This window comes from Lithobates pipiens, unplaced genomic scaffold, assembly GCF_037356315.1.
Source record: "Lithobates pipiens isolate NorthernLeopardFrog02 unplaced genomic scaffold, aLitPip1_a1.2 Scaffold_10, whole genome shotgun sequence".
Lineage (NCBI taxonomy): Eukaryota > Metazoa > Chordata > Amphibia > Anura > Ranidae > Lithobates > Lithobates pipiens.
Window position 1 is genome coordinate 159197572 of NW_027507686.1, and position 18048 is coordinate 159215619.

Genomic DNA, 18048 nt, shown 5'->3' on the forward strand with positions numbered 1-18048 from the left:
ACACAACCTTATCCTGTAAAAGTTTCCATACTTTTGCAACAAAGTTAACAGGCTTCAATATTTCTCACTGGCTGACCTACAACAAGTTTTTAGATAACCAAAATCAGGATATGAAGAGATGAAAAAATTCCTTGCCTGTATACTTATTGCAGTTAAAGACAGCATAACAACCAGGGTAACTAGCATGTTGAAAAGGAGAGGTTGGCAATAGCAGACTCTATTTTTATTACATTACAAAAGCTGGACATTTCAGTAACTGTATAAATCTTACATAGGTACATATTGATGAGGTTGAATAAAGACACCAGTCCATCCAGTTCAACCTGTGTGGGTGTATAAGTGTGTACAGGGCCTTGAAAAGGTATTCATACTGCTTGACATTTTCCATTTCCATGTTGTCATGTTATAACCAAAAACATAAATGTATGTTATTGGGATTTTATGTGATAGACCAACACAAAGTGACACATAATTGTGAAGTGGAAGAAAAATGATAAATGGTTTTCAATTTTTTTTTACAAATAAATATGTGAAAAGGCATTTGTATTCAGCCCCCCTGAGTCAATACTTGGTAGAACCACCTTTTTCTGCAATTACAGCTGCAAGTCTTTTTGGGGACAGCTTTGCACATCTAGAGAGTGACATTTTTGCCCATTATTCTTTGTAAAAAAGCTCAAGCTCTGTCAGATTGGATGGAGAGCATCTGTGAACAGCAATTGTCAAGCCTCTGGACTTTGACAGGGCCATTCTAACACAATAAATATGCTTTGATCCAAACCATTCCATTGTAGCTCTGGCTGTATGTTTAGGGTCGTTGTCCTGCTGGAAGGGGAACCTCTGCCCCAGTCTCAAGTCTTTTTCAGATTTTAACAGGTTTTCTTCTAAGATTGCCCTGTATTTGGCTCTATCCATCTTCCCGTCAACTCTGCCCAGCTTCCCTGTCCCTGTTGAAGAAAAGCTTCCCCACAACATTATGCTGCCACTACCATGTTTCACGGTGGGGATGGTGTGTTCAGGGTGATGTGCAGTGTAAGTTTTCCAAGTGATAGATAAAAATGGGGCGCTGCCAGCAAACTAAACTAAGAATTCAAAAGATATATATAAGCAAATAAATAAGGTGAAAAAAGTGAATCCACCTCACAAAGTGATCAGACGTGTAATATAGGGCAATACACTATAGTGTTTGATAAATGTGCATAAACAAACAATCATGCAACAATATAAATATAGCACAGTTAAAAGATAAAGAAAAGTGGCTAAAATAGGAATGTGCAAACAATTCAATAAATATTAATAAATCGTGTCCCTTAATTCAAGTCCATGCGATTGCTTCGTGAACATAAAAGTCCATGCACAAAAAGTGACTTCCAAACACGTGATAATCCAGCGACAAACTTCAGTGCCAAACAGGTGCACCACCAGTTTCCCCCAGCCTCTCACCTCAAATGCTTAATATACAGACTCTGTATGTAAGCAAAAGCTACTCCATCCTCATCCGTCCAGCAGATAATATACACTTGTACATTCCTTTCCCAAGTTCTTCATATATCTCCCAATACAGTGTGCGGTACATAGAGTATGGAATAAAAGGACAGGGGGGCTCTCATGTGTAGTATATAGAAAAAGCAATTTATTATGGTAAATAGTCACTTACATCTAAGTAGAAAACAGCAGATAACGTCGTACGATCCGAACTTCCGGTCTCGGCCGCGACCTGAAGTAATGTGTGCAACACCACAGCTCCTTCCTTTTCCACCACACAAAGCATTTTTTAGGCCAAAAAGTTAAATTTTGGTGTCATTTGACCAGAGCACCTTCCTCCACATGTTTGCTGTGTCCCCCACATGGCTTCTTGCAAACTGCAAACAGAACTTCTTATGGCTTTCTTTCAACAATGGCTTTCTTCTTGGCACACTTCCATAAAGGCCAGATTTGTCGAGTGCATGACTAATGGTTGTCCTCTGAACAGATTCTCCCTCCTGAGCTGTGGATCTCTGCAGCTCCTCCAGAGTTACCATGGGCCTATTGGCTGCTTCTCTGATTAATGCTCTCCTTGCTCGGTCTGTCGGTTTAAGTGGACGGCCATGTCTTGGTTGGTTTGCAGTTGTGCCTTACTCTTTCCATTTTTGGATGATGGATTGAACAGAGCTCTGTGAGATGTTCAAAGCTTGGTATATTTTTTATAACATAACCCTGTTTTAAACTTCTCCACAACTTTATCCCTGACCTGTCTGGTGTGTTCCTTGGCCCTCAAAATGCTGTTTGTTCACTAAGGTTCTCTAATGCCACGTACACAAGATCGGACTATCCGGCGGACCAGAATCCGGCAGACAGTTCGCCTGTGTGTGGGCTCCGGCAGACTTTTTCTTCCCAAAAGTCAGGCGGACTTTGAAAGAAGTCTTAAATCAAAATTGTCAACTCAATCCGCCCGTCTGTGTGCTAGTCCGCTGGACTTTTGAAATGAACGCACTTGCCCACACACTGAGTAAAGTCTGTTCATTTTGAACGTGGCTCCAGGTAGACGGAACTAGCGAAGGAAGTGAATGTCACCTCCTCCATCGGTGAGATTGGCACCTCGCTAGTCCCAGCAGAAACACAAACAGCGCCAACCTAAGTGCAGTATTAAAATCCACAATTATTTATTTGGAATGTAGTACACTCACTCTGTATAGTAGAAATTCAGGCACATCGTGTATGTAAAGGAATGTTCCAAAGTTCATCACAGGACTCCCAGGGGAAGGTGATCCTCTTGCGCTGGAGCGTCTCGTCCGGTGGCGCCGGTGGTTTCCAGCGCCTCTGGCTCGGTTTTGCACAGCGTCACGGAGGTCACCTGGGGGCCTGGCGAGAGATGATCATGACTACCAGACACTGCGCGTTTCCATCCCGGCCCTGCCCCTTCTGCTACCGGCCACGCCTTCCTTGCTGGTCACTAGCCTCGTCACCTGGTATGGACTTAAAGGGGAACCCCTATGCCGAAAAAACGGCTTGGGGGTCTCCCCAAGGTCCATAGCAGATCCTTATCCGAGCACGTAGCCCGGCCGGTCAGGAAAGGGGGTGGGGATGAGCAAGCCCCCCCCTCCTGAGCCGTACCAGGCCGTGTGCCCTCAATATGGGGGGGTGCTTTGGGGAAGGGGGGCCCCCCACCCCAAAGTACCCTTTCCCCATGTTGATGAGGACAACCGTTGGTTGTCGGGGTCTGCGGGCGGTTAGCTTATCAGAATCCGGGAACCCCCTTTAATAAGGGGGCCTCCAGATTCCGGCCCCCTACCCTATGTGAATGAGTATGGGGCACGATGTAGCCCCTACCCCTAGCCCCGTCACCTGGTATGGATTTAAAGGAGAACCCCTATACCCCTATGCCCCCTACCTTATGTGAATTAGTATTGGGTACGATTCACCTGGGGGAAAAAGTGTACATAAAAAAACACAACACAGGTTTTTACTGAAGGAGAAAGCCGGGTTCCTCTGCTAGTAAAAGAGCTAGAAAAAGAGCAGAAGATAGCGGAGGAGCCCGGCGAGAAGACCCCATGAAGATGGAAGAAGACCCCCGAGCTGTCTAATAAAGTACTTTAAAAATCTGTGTTGTGTTTTTTTATGTACACTTTTTTCCCCAGGTGAATGGGTAGGGGTACATCATACCCCATACTCATTCACATAGGGTAGGGGGCCGGAATCTGGGGGCCCCCTTATTAAAGGGGCTCGGGATTCCGATAAGCCCCCGTCCGCAGACCCCGACAACCAATGGCCAGTGTTGTCGGGAGGAGGCCCTTGTCCTCATGAACATGGGGACAAGGTGCTTTGGGGTGGTGGGACTGCAGGGCCCTCCTTCCCAAAAGCACCCCCCATGTTGAGGGCACGTGGCCTGGTATGACTCAGGAGGGGGGGCACTCGCTCGTCCCCAAACCATTTCCTGACCGGCCAGGCTGCGTGCTCGAATAAGGGTCTGCTATGGACTTTGGAGGGACCCCACGCCGTTTTTTCGGCATAGGGGTTCCCCTTTAAATCCATATCAGGTGACGGGGCTGGCGAGGTGTCAATCTTGCCGATGGAGGCGGCGACATTGGCTTCCTTCACTAGTTCCGTCTACCTGGAGCCATATTTAAAATGAACGGACTTTACTCTGTGTGTGGGTAAGTCCGTACATTTCAAAAGTCTGGCGGACCCCCGCCATAGTCCAGCGGGTTGTCCGCTGGACCTAGTCCGCTGGAAAAGTCCGGTCGTGTGTGGGCGTGTGTTTGCAGGTCCGCTCGTTTGGAAAGTCTGGTGGACCTCCACTGCAAAGTCCGCCGGATAGTCTGATCGTGTGTACGCACCATCACAAACCTCTGAGAGCTTCACAGAACATCTGTATTTATACTGAGATTAAATTAAACACAGGTGGATTCTATTTACTAATTAGGTGACTTCTGAAGGCAAATGATTCCACTAGATTTTAGTTAGGGGTATCATTTATAATTTTCCTTCCACTTCACAATGATGTGCCGCTTTGTGTTGGTCTACCACATAAAATCTCACTAAAATACATTAATGGTTTTGTTTGTAACATGACAAAATGTGGAATATTTCAAGGGGTGTGAATACTTTTTCAAGGCACTGTATATATTTATGTCTTTATCACGCACATACTATATCTCACTAAGATGCCTGTCTAAGATATTTTTAACATTTTTGACACTTTCCACTGACACCACCGATTGTGAAAGGGAATTATACATCCTTACCACTCTAAGCCCACGTACTCACGGTCGGAGATTTTGCCAACCAAATCCGTCGGATTTTGCCCGTCGGATTTAGTCCGACGGATTGTGTCCGAAACTGTTGTATACACACGGTCGGGCCAAGTTGGCGAAAAATCCGATCTTTCAGAACGTGATGACGTAATTTCGTTACGATGGGACTACATTCAGGCTAGTAGCCAATAGCTTTGATGTAGGAATTTGATCTGAGCATGCGTGGCACTTGGTCCGATGAAAATGCTAAGCCCTTGTACACACGGTCGGAGATTCAGACGGAATGTGTCCTATCGGACCGTTTTGTCGGATAATCTGACTGTGCGTGGTATGCATCAGACTGTTTCCATCGGAATATCCGTCGGACCCAATTTTCCAACTTGTTGGAAATATTTTCCGACAAACTGGTCCGATCGGACATACTCCGATCATGTGTAGAGAATTCCGATCGGACAAAGTGCCACGCATGCTCAGATCAAATTCCTACACCAAAGCTATTGGCTACTAGCGTGAACATAGTCCCATCGTAACGAAATAACGTCATAACGTTCTGAACGATCGGATTTTCTGACAACTTGGTCCGACCGTGTGTATGCAACAGTTTCGGACACAATCTGTCGGACAAAATCCGTCGGACAAAATCCAACGGATTTGGTTGGCAGAATGTCCAACCGTGTGTACAAGGGCTAAGCCCTTGTACACACAGTCAGATATTCCGATGGACAATGTCCGATAGGACCGTGTTGTCGGATAATCCGACAGTGTGTGGGCTCCAAGTTTTCCATCCTGTCTATAAAATTTTCTGACAACATGCTCCGATCGGACTTTGTCCGATCATGTGTAGAGAATTCCGATCGGACAAAGTGCCACGCATGCTCAGATCAAATTCCTAGACCAAAGCTATTAGCTACTAACCTGAACGTAGTCCCGTCGTAACAAAATAACGTCATCACGTTAAGTACGATCGGATTTTCTGACAACTTTGTCCAACTGTGTGTATGCAACAGTTTCGGACAAAATCCTTCGGACAAAATCCGTCGGACAAAATCCGACGGATTTGGTTGTCGAAATGTCCGACCGTGTGTACAAGGGCTAACAGTAAAGAACTCACTGACTGTGTTGATGGTGGAATTTTCCCATGGATCTACTGTGTTCTCTCTGCTAGGGGGCGTGGAATGCCATCCCTGCCAGGAGAACACACTGATTATTGCTAGTGGCTATAACAGCTTCTAGCAATAATTGCATGTAAAATCCAACATGCTGGTTGTAGCCAAGTGGATTGATTGATCAGCTTGGGTACATTCAGCCTGCCCATACATGGTTGGAATCTCAGTCGATTCAACCTGTCTATGGCCAGCTTTACACATTACATTACAAGACATCCCAGGTCTCCCGCGAGGTGCGGGAACCTCCTGCATTTCAGGGGCGGCTCCCGGACACCCGCAAGTGCTGCCCAATATCCCGGCTGTGGGGCTGATCCTGGATTGTCAACTGATTCACAGTCGGGGATGATCGGTGCAGCAGGAAGGACAGCTGTGATCCCCGATATCCCTGTATAGCTGACAGCCGCTTCTCCTTCTCTCCCATTCATGGCCGTCAGCTAAAAAGCTATACAGAGAGAACGGTGATCACAGCTGTCCCTCCTGCTGTACCGATCATCCCCGGCTGTTCCCTGTAGCCTCCTCCTCCAACCCCCCTTCGTGCCCTACCCCTCATCTCCTCTGGCTCCCTGTCCTCCTCCTCCACCCTCCCTTGTAGCCCGCAGCCAGATTCCCTCCTCTCCTCTTCCGCCAGCTGTGGGGATCTGTCAGGATGGCGAGTGGAGAAAGGGACTGGTCATTTACCTGCCCCTGCCTTTTCTGAATTGGACATAGTAAGCGAGTGTGTTGCTCAGTTTATGAATGGACAGGAGCTTCTGTCCATTCATCTTAAATGCTGAGGAGATGCCAGGGGTCTGTTTAGACCCCTGATATCTCACCAAAGCCCCCCACTCCCCCCCCCCTCCCCAACAGGGTTGATCAAAAAAAATTCAGAAAATATTTGTGATTTTTTTTAAATAAAAAATGAAATTATAAAAAAATATATAAAATAAAAAACGACTGACACCACCCCCCTGCCCTACCAACAATGTTCCCTGTCCAAAACTCCTCCCCCCAAAAAGCATTGTGAATAAAAGAAAAAAAAATTGAATTGTAAAAAAACAATATGTAAAAATGAAAACTACTGACACCATCACTGCCACATACCCTCCACCGCTTCCCCAGAAGCACCATGAAACAAAATATTTAAAAAATGATTTGAAGAAAATAATAAACAACAAAATTGGAAAAAATAGAGAAAATAATAAAAACAAAAAACTACTGACACACTGCTCTACTGACACTATCCACCACCCCACCCATAATCATTGTGAAAAACAATAAATAAAAAAGTAAATTGTAATAAATATTTAAAAAAATACAATTGTAAAAAAATAATAATAAAAATAAAGAACTACTGACACCATCCACTGCCCTACTGACACCATCCTGCACATACTACTCACTGTTGTACACTCCACACTCCTCACATACACATTATACCCACCTATATACACTCCCCACTCCTCTCCTGCACATACTACCCACTGACATACACTCCGCACTGTATATTCACTATTTAACATTTCTACATTCTGCACTATGTAAGTCAGGGGTCTCAAACTGGTGGCCCCTGATGTAAGTCATCTCAGGCTCTTTTAAACCACAACCCATTTAAGCCACGCCCAATAAGTAGCACAACTTAAGCCACGCCCCCTCCCTGAAATGAGTTTTTGCAGGTTGAGATGTCTGCATTACTTCCACATAACATTAAAATATATATCTGATGTCAAGTCCACTTTGGTTGTGCAGGAACTGCTTTGAACTAATTTCCATAGGTCTTCATGCATGTATGTTTATATATGTAGATATTTAATGTGTTTTAGGGCAGCCTGTTAATTTCAATCAGCTGCCCTGTGCATGAGAAATGTGCAAAAAAGGTTCCAACATTATTTTTTTAAACCAAGCTGCACCAAAACCCATGGTACTGTGGTACCACGAGTTTTTGTGGGTGTACTGTAAATGCTTGAATGTTTGCTAGATGCAAGGGGTGCCATTAAAAATGAGTCCTTAGGGTGCAGTAAGGTGAAAGTGGCCTGGCATGTTTTCGTTTAGAGACCTTGTAGCATACACAGCTCCAGAAAGATAGATAGATGTCTTTATGGACAACTCAGTTATGTACTGCATCTGCACTATGCAGAGTTTTAATTATCTATATTTACTTTTATAGTGGGATTTGGTGTGCAGCAAAAAAAACAGAAGACAGCTGGCTCAGTCCTTGTACATGGCAGGTGTGCTTGTGGGAGCCATCATCCTGGGAGGCCTGTCAGACAGGTGGGTGACACTTTTTAAATCTATCTTACTCTAATTATCATAGATCTCATTATATGCATACCATGACGTTAAAATCACTGCTTCTTCATTTTTCCTAGGTATGGTCGAAGGGCATTGTTAATTTGGTCATACCTTCAAATGGCCATCAGTGGGATCTGCACTGCCTTTTCTCCAAACTACCTCTCCTATTGTGTGTTCCGGTTTCTTGGTGGGATGGCCCTGTCTGGCATTGGACTGAACACTACTGCCTTAAGTATGTAGAAAGGCTTTGTATAATATAAATATACACCATGTTGGTCCACCCTTTGCAGCTATAACAGCTTTGACTCTTCTGGGAAGGCTGTCCACAAGGTTTAGGAGTGTGTCTATGGGAATGTTTGACCTTCTTCCAGAAGCGCATTTGTGAGATCAGGCACTGATGTTGAACTAAAAGGCCTGGCTCGCAGTCTCCACTCTAATTCATCCCAAAGGTAATCTAACAGGTTGAGGTGCAGGCCAGTCAAGTTCCTCCACCCCAAACTTGCTTATCCATGTCTTTGTGGACCTTGCTTTGTGCACCGGTGCACTGTTGTGTTGGAACAGGAAGGGGCCACCCCCAAACTGTTCCCACAAAGTTGGTAGCATGAAATTGCCCAAAATGTCTTGGTATGCTGATGCCTTAAGAGTTTCCTTCACTGGAACAAAAGTACGAAGACCAACCTCTGAAAAACAACCCCACACCATAATCCCCCCCTTCACCAAATGATTTGGACCAGTGCACAAAGCAAGGTCCATAAAATCATGGAGGAGCGAGTTTGGGGTGGAGGAACTTGACTGGCCTGCACAGAGTCCTGACCTCGACCCGATAGAACACATTTGGGATGAATTAGAGCGAAGGTTATGAGCCAAGCCTTCTCATCCACATCAGTGGCTGACCTCACAAATTCACTTATGGAAGAAGGTCAAACATTCCCATAAACACACTCCTAAAACTTGTGGACATACTTTCCAGAAGAGTTGAAGCTGTTATAGCTGCAAAGGGTGAGCCAACTCAATGCTGAACCCTACTGACTAAGACTGGGATGGCATTAAAGTTAATGTGCATGTAAAGGCAGACGTCCCAATACTTTTGGTAATATAGTGTGTATATACTATATATAATAATATTATTATTATTATTATTATACAGGATTTATATAGCGCCAACAGTTTGCACAGTGCTTTACAACATGAGGGCAGACAGTACAGTTACAATACAATTCGATACAAGAGGAATCAGAGGGCCCTGCTCATTAGAGCTTACAATCTAGAAGGAAGGGTCAAGTGATACAAAAGGTAATAGCTGTGGGAGATGATCTGATGGAGAAAGTAAAAGTGCAGTTGTTAGGTGGGGGTCGGATAGGCTTCTCTGAAGAGGAGGGTTTTCGGGAGTGTCTAAAAGCAAGCAGAGTAGGAAATAGTCGGACAGATTGGGGTAGGGAGTTCCAGAGGATGGCAGAGGCTTCTAACACTTCTACACTGTATTCAATATGAAAATACAATGTGGCGATAGACACATTTTAACTTGTAACAGCAGACAATACATAGAGTAAAAACAGTGTCAAAGTTGACATGGCAAATGGGATATAATTGTACAGATATTTGTCTACTTTAGTGCAATTTTAGATGATTTTAGATGTATGCAATCAGCACTGTAATCACTGCCAATGGCTTATACAATTCTCATACAGCTGTGGGTCTCATCTATATTTTGGCCCTGCAAAATGTTTAATAATGTTACAGACAGCCAAAACTACAAATTAAAGCAGTATAAAAACCAAAACCAAAAATGTAATATATTGCAGCTTACCAATCTTTTGATGTAGTGGCTGTATTAGGTTTCTTCTTTTTTTTACTTTTTCCCCTCTTAACACACCTCATGTTTTAGAGTGCCTACACTGTGGATGAAGGAGCACAGGAGGTACCTTTGGACAGCAGCATTGCTAGTCTGGAGGGAGAGGATTGTCATATGTACTAACAGATTTAAATACACTAACACATTGAAGCTAAACTCCAGATAATACTTTATAAGCAGTTATAGCAAACAGCTTTTTCTTTTGGGACAAAGATTTCACATGAATACATAAAACTGAACATTTTAACCACTTGACATCCGCTCTATGGCCGAATGATGGCCACAGCACAGATCTGAATTCCCGGGAGGCCGTCATATGACGTACCTGTACACACTCCCTGCGCGCGCTGTGATCACCGAGCCACTGAGAATCGGGTGATCACCGATCCGAGTAAGGGGCTGGTCCCAACCCCTTACCATGTGATCAGCTGTCAGCCAATGACAGCTGATCACATGATCAAAACAAAAGCTCGGTGATTGCTTTTTCTTGTCCTCACGCTGACAGTGGAGGAAAAAAAAAAGCTGTTCACCGCCTCATCTTAAAGGGACATTGGTCCCAAAAAGAAAGAGGCAATTATGCCTCATTTATGCCACCTATCAATGCCCACAAGTGCCACCTATCAATGCCCACCAGTGGTGCCAATCAGTGCCACCAAGAAGTGCTGCTTATCAGTGTAACCGATCAGTGCCCATCACGGCCACCCATCAGTGCCCCTCACTGCCACCCATCAGTGCTCATCACTGTCACTTTTGGTGCCTATCAGTGCCACCTCATCAGCGTACATCAATGACGGACAAAAATTACCCGTTTAAAAATTTTATAACAAAATTTAAAAAAAAAATATATATTTTTTTTAAATTCGGTCTTTTTACATTTAAAAAATAAATAAAAATCGCACAGGGGATCAAATACCACCAAAATAAAGCTCTGTTTTGGGGGGAAAAAATTATAAAAATGTAATTTGGGTATAGTGTTGTATGATCGCGCAATTGTAATTCAAAGTGCATCAGCGCTGTAAGCTGAAAATTGGTCTGGATAGGAGGGGGGTTTAAGTGCCCGGTAAGCAAATGGTTAAGCACCCCTGTCAGTGGTAAATGGTTTGTCCCATCCCTGTAATTGCAAGAGAGCTTGTTCTTTTGAAAAACAGCAGACTTACTGGTGAAATTTCTGATAAAAATAGAAGAATGAAAGTCTAAAAAAGAAAATGAATGAAGCCATCACATCTAAGAACCGATAAACTGCAATATAATAAAACAAATAACAATGTTTGCATGTGGGTTTAATACTGAGATGCATATAGGAATAAGCCCCTGTATCTTTGGGATCATAAGCAATAAAAGCAAAACATATGTTAAAGAGAAGCTCTGCTCTGGGCAAAACAGTTACAAATTTTGGCAAACTAGGAACTGACAATCACTGCAAGCACACTCACTAGAGACCAGAAGAAGAACAAACCCGATGTGACACATGACTGCAGTTTCATATAAGAAATTGGGTCTTTTAAAAATTTTTTTTACATTTTTCCTAAATAGGTGAAGAGGAACAGATTTTTTTTTTTTCAATGCCTGGTGTGATTCTATAATTCATTATATTATTTTATTTGATGTTAGCCAAGAAAACAAATTGTGACAGATTTTAAGCACTCTCTTAACAAGTACAAAGGTTGTAAACATCAAGTCAACAGAAATGTAGGAAATGTTGTACAAGCGTCTTGTTAATGAATACATTTTGTATTGCATGTAGTAGACTTGGTTACTCTTTGACTACTAGATGCTTTCTCACATACTTGTAGTAAGTCATGTCTCAAAAAAAATGTATTTACATCTTGAAATAGTTATTTATTATTTTACATGTTATGCAGTCTCAAGTCACCTACCTACAAAATCTTTCTTCTTCGTACAAACATACTGTATGTTATATATTGTATTTTTTCTCAGATAACAATCATGGGGTAGTTCTGTGATTAAACTACAATGGTTTGGGGTACATTTTTTTTTTGATTCAGAATGTTTGACCATAGACAAACACAAAAAAAGAAAAAAAACACATTTTAATAGTGAGAAAGGTCAGGATTCCTGTCAATGATTTTGTTGTTGTCTGCTCCTTCAATCTAGCTGACATCTGCAGCCCCTTTTTCTTGTATGTAAGCAGTTAGGGCCATAAAGATGAGGTGGGAAGTGCATCTCTGTATCAGTTAGATAAGAGGGTGGAGACACTATTAACACCAGACAATGGTCAGAGAACTGCCACAGATGGAGCCTCTGGTGAGAACACAAGTGTAATAAATCTAGTTGTGTAAAGCTGGGTACACACGACCTGAAGATTGGCCGGTGTCGTTTCAGCTATATACAGTACACAGTGCTGGCTTCCAGATTTGAGACAGAGACTTTCACTCTCACACCTGGAAAAATATAGAGTTGGTCTAAACAGCGCTCAGCCATTTAAAGGCAGCTTTGTATTCTGTGGGGGAATACAAAGCTGGTTGATCGTTGATGATGTCACGCTCTCCAACTCAGCCAATCAGAGGAAGCTTTGTATTTATGCAGAGAATACAAAGCTGCCTATGATTAGCTGAGCACCGCTCAGATGGAATCTGCATTGTTGAGACGGGAAGACTCTGTCTCACAGCCGGAACTCGGAACTGTGTACTATATGCAGCTGAAGCTACAGTACATGCAGTACATACAGTGCTTAGAGACACTGCAGCACTTAGTGAAGTAAATTGTCCACTTGCACCGACTTGGTCTAAACAAACTATTTAAAGTGACAGGAAACATGGAGATCAGCTTTAAACCCAAGAACAAAAATGTAATAAATTGCAGTTTACCAGTCCATAGATGTTGTGACTGCATTCATTTTTGGATTAGAACTTTTTCTATATTTACCAGACAATAGCTGTTGATGTTGTCAGAATTCCAGTCTCCATGTAAATTCCTGTGCACTGAACTGCCATCTGAAACAATGTTATCACCTTTCCCAGTTATCTTATATGAACCACAAAATACCTTCTTCCTATGTAATGGAGATGCGAAGATGTTTTAATACCAATCAGGAGAGCAGCCTAGAATGACAACATTACATTTTCATAGATAGTATGGTTTAATAAAGACACCAGTCCATCCAGTTCAACCTGAGTGAGTGTCTACAATTGTCCCTACATTGCACACTCACTTCAATCCCTACCCTCAAGGAGCCCACAATCCAAGGTCACCATTCATATACTAGGGCTAAGTTTGAACAGAAGCCAATTAACCTATCATCATGTCTTTGGAGTGTGGGAGGAAACCCACGCAGGCGCAGGGAGATCATGAAAACTCCAGGCAGGTAGAGTCGGGGTTGGTATTCGAACCTGCAACCCTTTTTCTTGCTAGGTGAGTGTGCTAACCACTACGCCACTGTGCCACACAGATTTTGCTTAGTAAGTGAGTGATGGCACTCTAGGAGAGGAACTAATAAGCTGCAATATATTACATTTTAGTTTATGGATTTAGACATATTTTTAATAAACTTTTAATAAACTAAAACAGGGGAATTGTATATTTTCTGTGAACTAGGAAATAAACTGTGCAGACTATGATCTTCCAGCTTTGTATTGTTTACATGGTGCTTTATCATTTCAGTTGTGGAATGGGTTCCAACTAAAGTCCGCACAATCACTGGCACCCTGGCAGGTTATTCCTATACTGTTGGACAACTCCTTTTGGCAGGTTTAGCATATGGCATCAGAGACTGGCGATGGCTTCAGCTTTGTGTTTCTCTACCATTTTTTGTGTTCTTCTTCTACTCCTGGTAGGTCAAATTAATTTATAATGTTAAAGTTTTATCTGCTGGAGGCTACCAAAACATCTGAATGGCAGCTGCATCTGATTAGGTGCTGATTGGATTGGACTGTTCAGCTAACAATTTTCCACCTAGTTCAATCTTTCAATTGACGGATATTGGGCAGGAAGGGGCCAACAAGGCCGATGATTTGTGGCCTGGCTTCTTTGAATTCTTAATCTAGGAGCATCAGGGCCAACAGGGCCACCCTCGATGTAAATTTCAGCTGGTTCTTCATGAACTGGATAAAACTTGCACAGTGTATGTCCAGCTTTAGACCTACATTGAATGTATTATTACTCCACACGACCGCCTCATCTAAGAAAATTGTAGCAGCTGAGCTTATATAAAAAAAACAAAAAAAAAAAACGATGCAGTGGCATGAAAAAGTATTCATGCCACTTGAAATTTTCCAAATTTTTTCATGTTACAACCAAAAGCATAAATATATTATATTGGGATTTTATGTGATAGACCAACACAAAGTGGCACATAATTGTGAAGTGAAAGGAAAATTATAAATAATTTTCTTTTTTTTTTTTACAAATAAATATCTGAAAAGTATAGCGTGTATTTGTATTCAGCCCCCCACCCCCCCACCCCCCCACTCCGAGTCATAACTTTATAGAACCAACTTTCCCTGCAATTACAGCTGCAAGTCTTTTTGGGGATGTCTCTACCAGCTTTGCACATCTATAGAGTGAAATTTTTGCCCATTCTTCTTTGCAAAATAGCTCTTTGTTTCCTTGCAAAGGTAAAGTATAATGGGCTACTATGCATCTGTGGAGAGTATCTGTGAACAGCAATTATCAAGTCTTGCCACAGATTCTCATATGGATTAAGGTCTGGACTTTGACTGGGCCATTCTGACACATGGATATGCATTGATCCAAACCATTCCATTGTAGCTCTGGCTGTATGTTTAGGTTGTTTTCCTGCTGGAAGGTGAACCTCTGCCCCAGTCTCAAGTCTTTTGCAGACTCTAACAGGTTTTCTTTTAGTATTGCCCCATCCATCCATATTTGGCTCCATCCATCTTCCCATCAACTCCGACCAGCTTCCCTGTTCCTGTTCCTGTTGGTTTGTTCAAGGTGATGTGCAGTGTTAGTTTTCCACCATACAAAGCAATTTTTAGGCCAACAAGTTCAATTTTGGTGTCATCTGACCAGAACACCTTCTTCCACATGTTTGCTGTGTCCCCCACATGGCTTCTTGCAAACTGCAAATGGGACTTCTTATGGCTTTCTTTCAACAATGGCTTTCTTTTTGCCACTCTTCCATAAAGGTCTGATTTGTGGAGTGCATGATTAATAGTTGTCCTGTGGACAGATTCTCCCACCTTACTAAGGTTCTCTAACAAACCTCTGAGGGCTTCACAGAACAGCTGTATTTATACTGAGATTAAATTACTAATTACTCTATGTACTAATTAGGTGACTTCTGAAGGCAATTGGTTCCACTAGATTTTAATTAGGGGTATCAGAATAAAGGGAGCTGAATACAAATGCAAGCCACACTTTTCACATATTTATTTGTAAAAAAAAAATTGAAAACCATTTATCATTTTCCTTTTACCTTACAATTATGTGCCACTTGGTGTTGGTCTTTCACACAAAATACCAATAAAAATACATTTATGCTTTTGGTTGTAACATGACAAAATGTGGAAAATTTCAAGGGGTATAAATACTTTTTCAAGGAACTGTATACTCAGTGTGAATCACCATATGCCCAGCATATAAGTTCTTACCCACTTACTGTCTGGGGCAATTTTATTAATTTTGCACATGGTAAATTTAAATTTTTTTGCGAGAAAATTACTTAGCGCCCCCAAACATATATTTTATGAAAACAGAGGCCCTAGAGAATAAAATGGTGGATGTTGCAATTTTTTATGTCACACAATATTTATATATTTTCAGGAAAATACATTAAAAGGAATTTTAGTGCACACAAACACAATATAATACCCAATTGTTCCATAACATAAAATAATTTTGCACTGGATAAATACATACAAAACATGTCAAAACTTAAAGTTGTGTGCCCCTAAGAAATGGTGATTCACTGCCTAAAATGTTTCATAGGTGATGATTTATAGATTATCAGTGTATTTGTGAATGATGGCTCTAGAATTATTGCTCTCGCTTTGCAATTGCTGTTCACATATGCATGTGGGATCAACGAGGGGAGGGGGATTGTCATTCTTTGAATTATTTGTATTTATTTTATTAAAATTATATTTTTTCCTTTTCTAAAATTGTTTTTTTTTTTCATTTTATTGCCATCAGAAGTGGGCTAATAAGCCCCCATGTGATAGCTTTGGGCAGACACCCTTTATGAAGACATCAAGGGTCTATCAGACTCCCAGTTTATCCCCTGCCCTCCAGACAAGCTAATCAAACACAGGATGTGCTTGATTAGCTGCTCCCTTGGCTGTAACATTTAGAAAAGGACAGCTCTGAAACCAGAAATGACAATATCATTATCAATTCCAGCTTAATTTATCATAGAGGTGATGGGAAAATGGATGTTCCTCCATCTCTTCTATGTTCACCAATCCTGGATGTTTACTGCAGTCCTACCATCATCTTCATTACTTTTACTAAACAGTTGATACTGTAAAGAAGGACATCAAGACCAGCAGCCATGATCATGGTGTAACCATTTGCTGGCATGCTGTATATATACAGTATATACTATGGCCATCAAGGGTTATTGGATGATTTTAAGTTGAACAGTCCAATATAGTTTTATACATAAAGAAACACTAAAACAAAACACAAAATACATTTGTGAATTTCTTCCAAGATACAAACATAATCCACTTCCTGTCTACTGTTTATAAGTGTCATACAAAAAAGAATATTCTCCAATTCAATAATCATTCATATATTAAAGAATATTGCGTAGCCACTGCAGATGATGGCTGCTATTGATTGCAAAATAACTATTTCTATAAACAAACTATTTCCCTCTCCAAAAATGGTTAAGTCAAGAAAATTGACCACCTCTTGATTAAATCGATATTCCAAATGAATATTATTAGAGTTGCTATTAAGTCCAGCTTAAAACTGGTGTAAAGAATCCAAACAGTCACGCCACACCACGTCAAACCAAGCCACATCAACCACCTCCAAAACTGCAGAGTTATTCCCTTTTTTTAAAATTAAAAGTGTGTGTAAAATGATTTATATAACTCCACTCTGTAATAACAAAATGAAAAAACGGGAAATTAATGAAATACCTAAACCATCTTTTTTTAAAACAAATACAAATAAATCACCACTGCTACATAAACACCCCTCAATGCACACATTTAATATAATAAACACAAAAAGTGCTCATTCCTTGCAGAGCTGTGGCTAAATCAATCGATGTGTCTATACAAAAGTGCACAAGTCCATAGTGTTAATTTAATAACAAAGTGTAAACTGAAATATATACACAGGTGTCCAACGTAATTTTTCTTCCACCAAAGATCACCAGTGCTTTTGGTGATCACCAAACCTCACCAAGAAAAATAACACTTACCAAATTAAATTTCCTCTCTTATTTCAGACAGGCAAAAACAACTTGAGAGGCAACCTTGTAAAAATCCAGATCAATGTGGCGCCACCACCTCTTCTCCTCATCACATGGGGTAAGTAATAACGTATGCAACATAAAAATAAAAACACTCCAATAGTGAAGTATTTCCAAACTTCTGAATTTATTCCATAAAAATTAGCCCACCAGATCAATTATTAGTATTACACATGCCATATGGAACATAAAGAGCATAACCATTATCATGTAAAACTGCTTTGCACCACACAACAAATCCACCTAAATCTCACTGCAACAATTGACACCAGTATGGTGTCACTTCCTGTTACGTCACTTCCTTTTTCCACCACACCATGACTAACACGTTTTGTACATTCTGACTATTGCAAGGGCATGGTTTGCTAAAAATAGCAGCCACCTTATATACGCTACCTATACCAGTAAGCTCCTTCATTACCTTAAATGTATATGAATGGGCACAGTCATTTGAATACCACTATAAACTCATAACTTTCACAGAAAATTAAATAACTAGATTAATCAATAATTAAATAGATGAATAAATCTATAAGTCAATGAAAAAGTATATAAAGATCTCAATAATATATCTTTACAAAATATATAATAAATGTAAAAACCACTAAGTCCATAATAAAAAATATA

General features: G+C 41.3%; 1 protein-coding gene across 4 annotated transcripts in view; it reads left to right on the forward strand.

Annotated features, from left to right (window-relative positions):
* SLC22A6 (solute carrier family 22 member 6) overlaps positions 1-18048 on the forward strand; it is a 118848-nt gene that overhangs the window by 13344 nt on the left and 87456 nt on the right. For all 4 annotated transcript variants that reach the window (XM_077458544.1, XM_077458528.1, XM_077458521.1 and 1 more), the window contains exons 3-5: positions 8040-8143; positions 8242-8396; positions 13638-13806. In XM_077458544.1, the coding sequence (XP_077314670.1) occupies positions 8040-8143; positions 8242-8396; positions 13638-13806 (428 nt within the window). The remainder of the gene's footprint in view (positions 1-8039; positions 8144-8241; positions 8397-13637; positions 13807-18048) is intronic.